The following is a 14,860-nucleotide window of genomic DNA, read 5'->3' as shown; positions in this document are numbered from 1 at the left end:
ATCGACCGGAGAAGTAGGAGGAGAACCACTGGAGAACAGTGCCTCCCGCTCCCAACCCCTCCAGCCGGCACAGAAGGATACCATGGTCGATGGTATCGAAAGCCAAGAAGCACCAGGACAGAGGACAAGCCCCTGTCCCGGGCCCGCCAGAGATCATCCATCATGGTAGGTCAAAATACATGGGGGGGGGGAACTCAGAGGCTTAAATAATAATAATGTGTTTAATATTATTTAAAACACATTATACATCCATATAAAGCTTTATATCCATAGTTCCCTTTACATCTCCTGACTTTTGAAACATAATTATTAAATTATTCAACACTAAAAGAATCAAACCTATTTTTTCTTTTATTTTATGCACTTAATATCAATAACATGACTTCAAAGATCAGAACCAATAGTTTGCAATGCACTTTTCTTTCTCATATTTAAAATCTGATCCTTACCGAATCCCTCATTATGGTGAGAAAAGTTCTTTTAAACAGAATGCAAAACTGGGTAAGACAGCTGGCTGAGAAGCTATGACAGCCTTCCATAGATGAAGAATCCTGTTGCAAAACACAAGTGGAAAAGAAATTTTTGGTTTGTATTGTTTCTTGATTTTTAACACCAATATCAATGAACATAACTTTGATTCTACAAATTTGTTGTCAAGCATTTAAGTAAGCATTATATTGAATCAAAATTTGGTTTGTTACAGTGGGTTTCTATTGAAGGGCACATTATATACATATAAAATATGCTAGCTGGGTTACTTTTGAGACAGCTGAAACCATCCACTGATTTTAAGATATTCTAGCACTGTGATTGCGAACTTATGCCATGCACGCCAGAAGTGGTACGCAGAGCTCTCTCTCCAGGCACGCAGAGCCATTGCCCGTTGCTCTTGGTCTTCACGCATACGAGAGCACCAGAAACCAAAAGGGCAGTCTCCTGTTTCCAGATGATTTTCCTGTTTCCAGTGTGTTCATACATGCTGGCCACTTGGTCTTGTATCTGGCATGTGTGCGCAAAGAACAGCTCATGAACCCAAAAATGCAGGGACGGGATACCGCTGGTCTCTTCCTAAGGGGGCAGAGCTGTCAGCCAGGATCGGCTGGCCGGGGCTTCCCTCCCTCACCGCCCGAAGGGGCTTCTTGCATGGCCCCAGCCTTCCAGCCCACAGCAACATGCATTCGCAATCCAGAGGTCCTGGCCAGCTTGAGTACTCCAGAAAAGAAGCAGCAACAGCGCTATTTGTTGTTGGTGGCAGGTGAGGGTAGTGCTCCCCTCCAGAATCTTATCTGCAAGTGGCAGGGGGAGAACTACTGTGCAGTCCCAGGAGAGCAGCACGGGCAGGGCCGATTGTTCTCGGTGGATGAAAGGAGGGATTTTTTTTCTCCAGAATCCCATCTTCAAACAGCAGGATGAGAACTGCTGCAAAGTCCCAGGACAACAGCAGGGGCAGGGCTGCTTGTTCTCGGTGGCGGGCGAGGGGGAGAACTGCTATGCAGCCCCAGGAGAGCAACAGGAGCAGGGGTGTTTGTTCTTGGTGGCTGCCGAGCCCCCTTGCCTGCCATGAAGAACAAGCAGCCCTACATTAGCTGCTCTCCTGGTGCTATGTAACACGTTCTCACCCAGCTGCTTGCAGCCAGAAGTTTGGGAGAAAACTGCCATCCCCCCCTCGCCCGCTACTGAGAAGAAGCAGTTCTGCCTTGCTGCTCTCATGGGGCCGCATAGAGGTTCTCATCCAGCCATTTGGGGTTGGGATGCTGGAGGAGAGGAGAAATCCCCCCCCCCCCATTCCAGCCTCCGAGAACAAGCAGCTCTCCCAGAGGAGTGGAGTCCGTACCAAGGGATCGTCTGTAAAAATGTGCTGGCCGGGAAGCAGGCACACTTCCATGGGAGAAGGGGGGGCTTCACTGGCTTGTTCTCAGTGGTGGGCTGGTGAAGCACTTCATTGACCTTCTTCTGGGTTCCAGTACTACCCCCTCCCTACCCCTCCCTACCCCCACGGCATCCTGTTTTTAGTCTCAGGTGGCTTTAGGGAGGCTTGCCAAGTCCAAAATAGGCAGTGGGGGTATGTGGCATGAATGCATGGGAGGAGGGGGTATCATGTGCTTTTGTGGGATTGGGGGGAGCTTAGGGGTTCACACATGCATGTGCGGGGGAGCAATGGGATCATTCATGCATGCATAAGGGGGTGGGGAGGGCAAGGGGGTCACACGCATATGTGTGGGGCACACAGTGGGGCATTGCATTATGGTTGTGGGCACACATGCACGCAATCCCCCCATGCTCCCCTCGCTTTGGCAAGCAATGGTAAAAACATGTGAGGACACGGATTGTGGGGGCAATAGGCTGGCTCTGTTAAAAAATGCTATTGCTAACATGTTGTAAGCCGCCCTGTGTCTAAGGAGAAGGGCGGCATAAAAATCAAATAAACAAACAAACAAATAAATAAATATCACTGTTCTAGCAGATAGACAATGTCTTGCCTATATAACACAATATATAGGCAAAATGCCAAAATAAGCCAGAAAAATAACCAAGTGCAACCAGTTCGCAGTCATACAGCCATCCACAATGCTGGCACAAATTCAGGTCAGACTGGGCTAGACCTACATTTGCATCAGATGACTTCTTGGAAGGCAGAAAACCAATGTAAACATACTGAATCTAACAGAAGCTTCCCCACTTCTGGGCTGCAGCAGTGATGTTTGACCTGGATTCAGCACACAGTCAAATAATTTAGCTCAGTGAAGCGTTGGCCATTAGAATACATTGCTTAATATCAGACTTGATTTTAATGGAACCTAAACTGAAATAATGTATGATAGGTCTGACTCAAGTTTTTAGATAGAAAAAGATTTGTTGAATCAGATTTAAGATCCAGCCAACTAATCTTTAACTTTCTAAACAGAACTCAACCATTTGATTTGAATTTAAAAGTTATTTTTTGAGAGATAGCTCTGTCTCAAGAACACTAAAGGGGAACACTAAAACATAGCCTTTACCACTAACAACTTGTGATACATTTATCCATGCATGAGAAGTTCTTTCCTGTCTGTCTTAAACTTGATTTCTCTTCTGTTCCAGATGAGAAAGATGTTTCATAGAAACACTGTAAATACTTTGAATAAAATACTGTACTTTGCATGCTATCAAGATTCAGCATATTAGAATTATAAACTTAAAAATAACTCAGATATTTACATCAACTATAATCTTAATCTGTCACTTCCTTTGTGTTTTGAAAGGAAACACAAATTACCCGATTTGAATGGACAGGGAAAAAAACCTGAGATTAAACTATGTTTCTAATTACAGGGATTGAATTGCAGACATAAATCTATTCTGGATAGACTGGAATTCCCACTTGAAGAACAGGTTGGCAGTCTATGGGTGCTCATAGATCTAGCTTTCATGCTGAGCAGCCACATATAGAAACATAGAAACATAGAAGTCTGACGGCAGAAAAAGACCTCATGGTCCATCTAGTCTGCCCTTATACTATTTTCTGTATTTTATCTTAGGATGGATATATGTTTATCCCAGGCGTGTTTAAATTCAGTTACTGTGGATTTATCTACCACGTCTGCTGGAAGTTTGTTCCAAGGATCTACTACTCTTTCAGTAAAATAATATTTTCTCATATTGCTTTTGATCTTTCCCCCAACTAACTTCAGATTGTTCTTGTGTTCACTTTCCTATTAAAAACACTTCCCTCCTGGACCTTATTTAACCCTTTAATATATTTAAATGTTTCGATCATGTCCCCCCTTTTCCTTCTGTCCTCCAGACTATACAGATTGAGTTCATTAAGTCTTTCCTGATACGTTTTATGCTTAAGACCTTCCACCATTCTTGTAGCCTGTCTTTGGACCCGTTCAATTTTGTCAATATCTTTTTGTAGGTGAGGTATCCAGAACTGAACACAGTATTCCAAATGTGGTCTCACCAGCATTCTATATAGTGGGATCATAATCTCCCTCTTCCTGCTTGTTATACCTCTAGCTATGCAGCCAAGCATCCTACTTGCTTTCCCTACTGCCTGACTGCACTGTTCACCCATTTTGAGACTGTCAGAAATCACTACCCCTAAATCCTTTTCTTCTGAAGTTTTTGCTAACACAGAACTGCCAATACAATACTCAGATTGAGGATTCCTTTTCCCCCAATATGACATCTATGGCATAGAATTCTTTTTACCATATTGACTGTTAAATCAATTGCACTTCTATCTGGAGAAGACAGACTTCAAATTAATAACACATATCCTACGGTAGTTGTTGCAAAATTGGACTTTTACAAATCATTCATTATGAGGTCATCCTTAAAGATAGTCTGGGCCAGAATTTGGCACTATAATGTGGCAAGTTTATTTCTACAAAGAAACATTGGTTGCTGGTTGTTTTCTGAGCCAGTTGAAAGTGCTCACATTGGCATATAAAACATTTGGACAAAATTACCTGAGAAGCACCCTTGCATCCTGAGAGTTTTATTGTGGAACTAACTGCTGAGCCAGGTTCACTTTTTATTACAGTTTAGAAATAATTCATTAATAATGATAATAATAATTGGATAAAAATATCAAATCCAGTCTAAACATCTGTTATGTTATGAACCAAAATAATAATACATTTATTAAGCTTATATGTCACTCAACACCCAGCCAAAGGAAGCGCCTAAAACTAAAAAACTTAAAGAGTACAATGACTGACGTGATCTCCTTTACTTTGAATTACCTCCTCTGATGGTTTGTGCCATAAAAAAGGATTAAGTTCACTTTCTCCTCCAGAGTTTCTTTTGTAATCTGTATCACACATTCCCTCTTGCACAGCTCTTACAAGCCTGCTATTCTGATCTCCATATTCACCAGAGGCGACCTCCATCACTAAACAGGTAGAAAAAAAACCCATTTAATCCTACTACAGTACATTGTGGAATTTGCCAGCCATCAAGACAAAGTGCAGCAACATCTACAGAACCTGCCATTTTCATCAATATGCAAATAATGCATTGCAAAGCTGTTTTGGCCATACATGAGACAGATTGTGAAGCTGTGACATGGATGACATCAGAAAAGAGTCAAGCCTTGCATCATAATGTCCTGACTACTCCCCTACATCAAAATGGCTTTGCCATTTGAAAGCATTTGATATGTTGGACAATGCCGTAATCACAGGTTCATAATTTTAATTAAGACTAATATCCATTGGAATTTTAATGGTAAGAAACTGAGTTCCAGCTTATGCGATAAAGCTGTACTGTTTCAACATCTATGACAGCCAGTTAAGCACAAACAGAAGCAATAGTTTGGACATATGGCAGCCATTGAAGATTAATAATAATTACAAAAGAACTAAGAATCAGATAAGGAATTAGAAAGTACTTTCTACAGCTATTGATACAGAAATATATGCTAGGGGTCACAAACTGACGTTGAGCAAATGTAGATTGTTCAGATGATATAATTAACATGAAAGTTTAGGAGTACAGCTACCAATATAATCCTGAAATCTAATATGTATTCATTTGTTACGGGCATATTATAGGATAGTTTGTGAAAAGCAGGTAAACTATGGAGAATAAACAAAGTTTAAAATGTTTGAAATTGTTTAAAATGATTTTTAAATTATGGCTGATCAATTTAAATGTGGGTTCTATTTCAATGTCCATGCAGAATGATAGCTTTAATAATCAAAGTTACTGCAATTTTTAAAGCACACTTCAGTATGATATTCTTTGTAAAAAGAACACTTCTAATGTAAAATATTTGGGGGGGAAAGTGTCATGAACATTTCACCTTCTTAATGAAATTCTAGTTTCAGTATGTAAACTATACCCATCAATTTATGTAAATTGATTATGGCTGCTGTATCCTTTGGAATGTATGCTTATTTTCAATATGAATATGAAATTATCCCCCAAATAAAACCTCTCTTGAGCTTCTGTATTTTTAATCATAAGAGAGAAGGAAAAAATTCAGCAAATACAGCTCTGTTGTGTTTTACTTGCTCTTCGTTTTATTTCAAAGGGTTGTTTTTTTAATGAACTAGTTCCGACAATTCTACCACTAGAGGATATAAGATATCAATAAATAGATACAATATATTTACCATGCATAGGTATACTGTACACACAAAAACAAACATACAGCACATATAAAAATTCAGTATCATTCCTAAAAGTTTGTGAAATAAAGTGAGAACCTCACCAAAATCTGCTGGATTGTGATATGTTGGACAATTTAAACCCAAATCTCTCAAATAAGGGACTAAATTTAATACTTTCCCACGGTAAATGCATTGCCCTTGGCTCAAGACATAGAGCTGAAATAAAGAAAAACAAAAAATTATGAAGAATATTTCTGCCTAACTTCAGAATTATGGTATACTGTACAATCTTATTACAAAAATATTATCTAAGTTAAAGGAGAGATACTGACATAGTTAAATCTCCAGGATGTCAATATACTTACTAAGAAGCAATAGGATTTTACAGTATATAATATCTCTTTCCAGGTTTATGTACTGGAAGATATTTCTTGCATTTTAATTTATTAATCTTTCTTCTCATATACATTAAAAACATCTATTTTTCTCATGTCTAGCCTTGCTATACAACATTTTCATATCAACGTTTTTCTCAGATGTAGTTTTAAATTAGCCCTAAACTTTAATTAACAAAATTATTACTTACATATTAAGTAATATAGGGCTAATTCAGATCTAATTTTAAATCCCATTTTTCTCATCAGAATTTTTTTCAATTTTTCAATGTTTTCAATTTTTCAACAATTTCCTAATTCTACGATATTGGAATTTAAAGGCTGACAAATTTTAATATGTTAAACAATTGTTTCTGAGATCTGATGAGCAAAGCAGATTGCCCTGTCTAGATTTCTGCAAAGGTAGAATATTACCACATCAAAGTGTTGCAGTGGAATTCTGCAGGGAAAACCACCTTATTAAAGCAAATTACTTTAATTACCTAAATATTATTTAGGAATGATCTGTATACTTCTAATAAATACATTTACTACAATGTAAGCATTTTGAAGAAACAGCTGGCAAAAGATAACTCCTCTATAACACTGTTCTAAATTATCCCCAAAGAAATTCAATTGTATTGATTCATTCTTTTCTGCAGATGATATATTACAGTTTTTCTCTGTGAATGATTGTTAAATATGATGCTAACAAAAGATATTTTAATAATGGGGAAAGGCCTTTGGAAGACCAGGATCAAGTGGCTATGACACAGTGTGCCCATATACGTGTCTTTCTGATTCTACCTGATCAAAAAGTTCAAAGAGCTTGGCACTGGGCTGATGGATAGTGCAGATGATGGACCGGCCACCCTGGGCTAAAGCCTTCATCAGAGAGACAACTTGAAAGCAAGATGCACTGTCTAGGCCACTATGCAAAAAATGAAAAAAACACAATTAGTTCACTTTGTTCTTTTATTATCCAAAACTGATCTTGGAATGAAGAGTTTGAATGAAAGTTCAACAAGATAATTACTTATTTTAGCTAGTTATTTACAAGATTGCTAATAACAGATTATGTGCACCAAAATGTAGCCTTGACTATCAGTGATGTTTATGTTTATTATATATTATTATACTTACCACATTTTACGGTATATATTATTCATATATAATAATACTATTTACTGTGATACATTTTCACATATCTCAGCACATTCAATATTGGAGTTTCATGAACCCAGAGCAAATTAGCCTCTCATTTTGGAAGCTTTTGAAAGGGCTGGCATATATTCAATTAATCAAAATTATTTGACATGACAGCACTTTTGTCAAATAATACAAATGAGATATTGAAAAAACAGAACACTCACATGATTATTTTTGTAAAGCAAAATTCTTAAATATAAACAATGGCAAAGCATGCAATTATTACAATGCTACTGAAGCCTCTAGATCACACTATACTGGATGCTACCTACTATCTTTGCTTATGCTGGTCCTTTTTTTTATAGAAGAAACATAGTTTGGACTAGATGGTACCCAACATTTTTTGTTTCCCCTTTTTTTTTTTAATTTATTGGGCTCCCTGAAAGCTTCTTGAAAGTGTAGGAGACTGTCCATCTTGTTGCATGGTCAGTTTTTCTATTTTAAAATAGGGAGATTGGCAACTAACAAGAATATGTCCATGAACCTCCTGGTCCTCTCTATGCTAGTGATGGTGAACCTTCAGTACCTGGGGAGAGTGAAAACAGCTTCCCCCACCCCTCCGAGGCCCTCTGGAGGCCAGAAATGGCCTGTTTCCCAACTTCTGGTGGGCCCAGTAGGATCGTGTTTCACCTTCCCCAAGCTCCAAAGGCTTCCCTGGAGTCAAGGGAGGGTAAAAATGCCCTCCCCCCCAATAGTAAGCCCAATCGGGCTTTTGAGTGTGTGGTAATAAGGCCAAGCACTTATTTTGGGGTTCAAAAAAAATATAAGACAGGGTCTTATTTCAGGAAAACACGGTAGCCAAAAGCATCCTTCCAGAGCCTCTGTGCGAGCCAAAAACCAGATGGTCAGCACACACATGCATGTTGGACCTAAGCTATGGCAACAGCTTGCATGCCAGCAGATATGGCTTCGCGTGCCACCTGGGGCACCTATGCCATAGGTTCGCCATCATTGCTCTATGCCAAATAGTTTGTTGTTGTTGCAGCTATTGTTATTATTCCAGGTTTTGTTTTTTTTTAAACCCTTTGGGACCAACTTATGAAGTCATGATAATCAATGAACACAGGCATATGCTGTATAATTTGTTTTTGTTATGGAACCCAAGGTAGTTATACATAGCAGTAAGCAACTCCAATTAAATGAAGGACTTCACAACCCACATACTGTACTGCACTAGATGAAGAGATAAAGGATGTATTAACACAGTAATTCATACTGACACTTTATTTACCTGAAAGAAGGGTAACTCCCCTCCCTCCCGCGTCACCTAATAATCACTATAAGTGGATAGAGATGCAAACAATTTCAGAATGTACTCTGAAAATATATGGATGCTTCTAAAAATTAGCCTAAGCACTACCCTGTTTCCCATAAAATAAGACACTCCCTGATAATAAGCCCAATCGGGCTTTTGAGTGTGTGATAATAAGGCCAAGCACTTATTTCAGGGTTCAAAAAATATATTATATTTTTAAATAATAAGACAGGGTCTTATTTCAGGAAAACATGGTAGCTGTTACTCGGTAGAACATAAATTGAATCTTTTAAAAATGAAATCTAATTTCCTTCCTTTTTTTAACCATCCAACCTACCTCTTCTCTTTACTTTCTCAATCTTTCTACTATTTCCTCTTTCTTTCCTGCTGTAGCTACTCTATGTCCCATCTCCATCCTGTTTTCCTATTTGGGTTTTGACACCTATGAGGAAATGCCTGTTCCTGTCTATGAATTCTAATATATAAAGATGGAAATCCATGAATTTTATAACTCAAGTACAGTGATACCTCGTCTTACAAACCCCTCGTCATACAAACTTTTCGAGATACAAACCTGGGGTTTAAGATTTTTTTGCCTCTTCTTCCAAACTATTTTCACCTTACAAACCCAAGCTGCCGCCACAGGGATGCCCCGCCTCCGGATTTCTGTTGCCAGTAAAGCGCCCATTTTTGTGCTGATGGGATTCACCTGAGGCTCCCCTCCATGGGAAACCCCACCTCCAGACTTCCGTGTTTTTGCAATGCTGCAGGGGAATCCCAGCAGTGCAAAAACGGGTGCTTCACTGGCAACGGAAGTCCGGAGGTGGGGTTTCCCATGGAGGGGAGCCTCAGGGGAATCCCAGCAGCGCAAAAACGGGCGCTTCAGCTGGCAAAAGGGATGAGTTTTGGGCTTGCATGCATTAATTGCTTTTCCATTGATTCCTATGGGTAACATTGTTTTGTCTTACAAACTTTTCACCTTACAAATCTCATCTCGGAACCAATCAAGTTCGTAAGACGCTGTATCACTGTATCTTGTTTTACAGATAATCGAACAATATTACTGATTAATTAAATGGATAGGATTTTTTTGCCTTAAATATGTCAATTTGATGTTTTATTTTTAGCATCAAAATATTTTATTTTATTCTAATCCACATGGACACACTTATTGGACTTATTTAGGCAAGTCTCCAGTATTGTTTTTATCTGAAAGATGAGTACCGCACTAAATTTTTATCTGTGTTTTAGCATATTTTTCTTATCCCACCCCCCTTTGGAGGGAAAGAATATCTTAAATCCAGGATTATATTCAACTTGATATAATACATAAACGCACAAAGTAAATTTTCACAGTAAAATGTTTCTTTTTTTCTTTAAAATATGTTTAAAGTTTGAAATCTAAATATCAAGAGTCTACGGAGAGGGGCGGCATATAAATCTAATTAATAATAATAATAATAATAATAATAATAATAATAATAATAATAATAATAATTGTTGTTGTTGTTGTTGTTGTTGTTATTATACTTTTAACTTTTAAATACTTTAGATACTAAAAATAATAAATGTTTTAAAGCATTTTTGTAAAAATTGTCAGGCTTTTACTCCAGAACCCACATTACCTGGTAGGTTCATCAAAAAACATAACTGGTGGGTTGTTCACCAGTTCCAAAGCAATTGCCAGACGCTTCCTCTGCCCTCCTGAAAGGCTTCCAGTACGAGTACTGGCACATGATAGCAAACCCAAAGCTGTCAGGATCTCATTCACCTGTGAAGACGAACAACATAAGAGAAACGTTGGTAACAATTTCTGTGATTGTATTCCTATCATAATAGTGATCTCTGAAACATAAATATCTGAAACTAGGGAATTGTACAGGTAAATATTTTATAAAACTTCTAATATGTGAGCTCTGAAGTATTAGGAAGTACATTGTTTAATATTTATTTTATCATTGTTCAACTGTCTGGAAGTTGCTACCCTTTCCCCCAAAATAAGACATCCCCTGATAATAAGCCCAATGAGGCTTCTGAGTGCATGGAAACAAGGCCAAGCGCTTATTCCAGGGTTCAAAAAATATAAGACACAATCTTATTTCTGTGAAAACACAATATTTCTAATTATTGTTAAAGTTGTAAGGAAACAAGACTAAGCAGTCATTTTGGATGAAAACTATGTTCCTATTGCATTACTGTATTATATCCTCTGCTAAGGATCCATGTTATCATTTACTAGATGTCCCTTTCTCGTTTAAAAATGAAATAAAGATTGGGGCTACCAAATTTGGACTGCAAAAATGGACGTCAGAATTGCTGCAAAGCACTTTTATATCTCTTTACTTCCATCTTTGGCTCAGATATAGTAGACCTATGCACCCCAATTAGAATGTTCTGCATCACTGGCACTTAGGTTTTAGGTATACACCAGCTTTTCTCAGGAAGTCATATTATATCTATCTATCTATCCATCCATCCATCCATCCATCCATCCATCCATCCATCCATCATCTAACTATATTTTATGTAGTGAACATTATATTTTTAGTCCATGCACATCTTTCACAAATATCCATTTGATTTCTTTCTAAATAAATATGTCTGGGTCTTCAGCTTTTACTGAAAAGATTCTAGATGTACTAAACGTTCCAAGATGCTATATCCCATCTTTTTCCTCAGACTTCAAGGAAGCATACAGGCAGATCTCTCCTAATTTTATCATATAACAACCACCCTATTAAAATAGTAAATTAGGCTAGTGATGGCCTAAAGTTGCCCAGAGAGTCTGATAAATAGATAGACTTCCTGATCTAATATCACTATACGACAGGCTCTCAGGCTAAAAACATCTTTTACCACCAGCTCAAATCCTATATTATTGATCCAGCTAAGAACTCAAATCTCATGTTTATGAAAGCATTCCTATCATTGCACAAATTCTTCTACATCTAAATTTCCCATATTTCTTCCATTTAGTATTTTCAACCTACTGAATTCCATTACGTAAGTTATATGCAAACTAGATATCCTTTGCATTCAACATTTCATAAAGCTGGTCCAAAAAAGAGAAAACATTCTATAAAATCTTCTAAATATACCACATTTACATATAAAAATAATACTTTCAGATATAAAAAGTATTCTGTGTTTTCTCCTAAAAAAATAAGTACCACATTTTAAGTCAGAATGAAGTTAATAGACATACCATTTCTTTCCTGCCTTCATCTTTTTCTTGAAGTTTCAGGTGGGCAGACACCTGAAATAGTAGAATATTATACTTATTAAGTCAATTTATTTGGGGGGAAGATGTCAGCCATGCAAAGTACTTACCCAATTCCTATAGTACATTATAGGTCTTTTGAAACTAACGTGGTTGCTTAAATACATAGCTATTATTGTATAGAATCCATAAATAAATCCTTAAGGGGTGAAATATTATCAATAGTTTCAATTAGGACAAGTATTTGCTAGAGTAATGTGAGAGGCTTGCAGATTGTCAGATTTGCCATTGCATTGTTTCAGCCCTGGTTTGCTTCAATGGCATCCTGCCATAAAAGAGGGGCAGGAATAGTAAAGAGATATAGGAAGGAAGAATAATAGGATAAGAGGAACCAGAGATGCCCGGTCAGAACAGAGCCTGGCAGATTCCAGGACACAAGCATGGGAACAGAATGTGGACACCCACTAAAAAGGTGCCAAACTTTAGGACTGTTACCAAAACACCCAGTTTGAATGCCATTAGACACTGATGAAAGGATCAAGAGGAGAGGATCCAGGACAGAGGAGAAGCACCAGGTTTATATGGGAATATTCAGATCTGGCTTTGCTTATACTGTAACACCTCTTGGCTTTATTAAAAGTATACATTTCTCTACAAATGTAGTTGAGGGTCTTTCTTATTTAAATGTCCAAGTTGGCCTGACACAGGTATTCATGAAGGGAAAAACACACATTTAACTGAATAATCTCTTCAAGAAACTACTTGGAAACATTTGATCTGAAAAGTATACTTTTATTATAATTCTGCTGAGAAAAATAATATTTTCCAAAACTGTGAATGCAGCATATTTCACCAGAAGAGCCCTTCACTCCTCCACTCAAAACAGAATATCCTACGAAAATAGACTAACAATCCTAGGCCTAGAAAGCCTAGAACTACGACTCCTAAAACACGATCTGAGCATTGCCCACAAGATCATATGCTGCAATGTCTTACCAGTCAATGACTACTTCAGCTTCAACCGCAATAACACAAGAGCACGCAACAGATTCAAACTTAATACGAACCGTGCCAAACTTGACTGTAAAAAATATGATTTCAACAATCGAGTTATCGAAGCTTGGAACTCACTACCGGACTCAATTGTGTCAACCCCTAACCCCCAACACTTCTCCCTTAGACTCTCCACGATTGACCTCTCCAGGTTCCTAAGAGGCCAGTAAGGGGCGTACATAAGTGCACTGATGTGCCTTTCGTCTCCTGTCCAAATGTCTTTCCTTTTTTTTCACCTATCATATATTCTCTTCCTTTCATATATCCTCTCCTCTAAGTTCACCTTCACCCTCTTTTTATATTATCACATGTCTATTTTCTTCCTATGTATTTATGTATTGGACAAATGAATAAATAAATAAATAAAAATAAATAAATACATTTGATTCTGTTGCAGTTCAAGAGAGTTCAAAAAGACCAGATATTACTATCAATTGGAAATTGGAAAGGATATATTTGATCAACAATATAGAGTCAAGTAATTTTGACCATTCCCAGCATGATAGAAAAAATGATAAAAAATTGGAAACACACATGTGAATAGAATATCATGAAAATTGGCTGGCTGAAAAATACTCCAAGGTCAATTGTTTTTCTCCCCAGCTTTTAATTAATCCATTGACAAGCTGTATCTATTCTGCAGTTCCTGCAAAATTGAAACACCACAACAATGTACTGAACAGACTGGTTGGAACATCCTGGGGTGTTGATGTTAACACTCTAGGAACAACAGCTTGGTTTTTTCCACAGGTGAATATAATGCCGGTGTGTGGCTTAACAGCACCCAATGCCCAATGTCCAAATGTGCCAGGTAATGTGTATCATCTCTGGTGTTATGCCCTGAGAAGTTGGGAAGTTTTCACTCCAGTCCGACCAGGAACTCAAGTAAGTAAATCCTGATAGACTCCTAAGTTAAAGGGTTCCCTATTAAACCCCTGCCTATAGCAGAACATTGCTGAAGTTTGCTTGCTATAACCAATAAAGAGCTGAAGTCACTAAACTGCCTCTTGCCTCTTCAGTAGAGGAACTTAACACCTGACACATTGCATTCCGTTCCTGTGCACTGGTTACCAATACTTAGCAATATCATACCACCTCACATTAGAAGACAATATGCTCTCAATCAGCTATGGTCAAGGATACTGAACAACAAGGCCCTCCCTATTCACCAAGACAATATATAGCCCATCATGAGACTGAAATCCTGTAGGCCAGCAATTCACTTAACATCAACCCAGTTTAACCAGAACAGAATGCCTAGAGCAGTGAATTTTTGATTCACACCAAGGTTCTGGGAGGGAGTTTTTGGCTTCCAGATAGCCTTTGAATGCATGGTATGTCTGTGTGTATGACTGTTAGTATATGGGTTTTTTAAATATTTAAATATTTTAAATTTGTCTGATTGCTTATGATTTGTTTTTACATGTTGTGAGCCGCCCCGAGTCTTCGGAGAGGGGCGGCATACAAATCTAAGTAATAAATAAAATAAATAAATAAATGGGAGAGGGCGTTTTAACCCTCCCAAGGCTCCAGGGAAGCCTTTGGAGCATAGGAAGGGCAAAACACAAGCCTACTGGACCCACCAGAAGTTGGGAAACAGGCCATTTCAGGCCTCTAGAAGGCCTCCAGGGGGTGGGGAAAGCTACCC

At 38.1% G+C, this 14,860-nt stretch overlaps 1 protein-coding gene across 4 annotated transcripts in view; it reads right to left on the bottom strand.

Moving 5' to 3' along the window:
• The window catches only part of ABCG1 (ATP binding cassette subfamily G member 1), a 66,821-nt gene that overhangs the window by 12,989 nt on the left and 38,972 nt on the right, over nucleotides 1-14,860 (bottom strand). For all 4 annotated transcript variants that reach the window (XM_070750455.1, XM_070750456.1, XM_070750457.1 and 1 more), the window contains 6 exons: nucleotides 12,145-12,195; nucleotides 10,565-10,710; nucleotides 7,283-7,406; nucleotides 6,203-6,317; nucleotides 4,731-4,879; nucleotides 450-551 (listed from right to left, as the gene is read on the bottom strand). In XM_070750455.1, coding sequence (XP_070606556.1) covers nucleotides 450-551; nucleotides 4,731-4,879; nucleotides 6,203-6,317; nucleotides 7,283-7,406; nucleotides 10,565-10,710; nucleotides 12,145-12,195 — 687 coding nt within the window. The remainder of the gene's footprint in view (nucleotides 1-449; nucleotides 552-4,730; nucleotides 4,880-6,202; nucleotides 6,318-7,282; nucleotides 7,407-10,564; nucleotides 10,711-12,144; nucleotides 12,196-14,860) is intronic.

This window comes from Erythrolamprus reginae, chromosome 4 (assembly GCF_031021105.1).
Source record: "Erythrolamprus reginae isolate rEryReg1 chromosome 4, rEryReg1.hap1, whole genome shotgun sequence".
Taxonomy (NCBI): Eukaryota; Metazoa; Chordata; class Lepidosauria; order Squamata; family Dipsadidae; genus Erythrolamprus; species Erythrolamprus reginae.
This window is presented reverse-complemented; position numbering and strand designations above follow the sequence as displayed.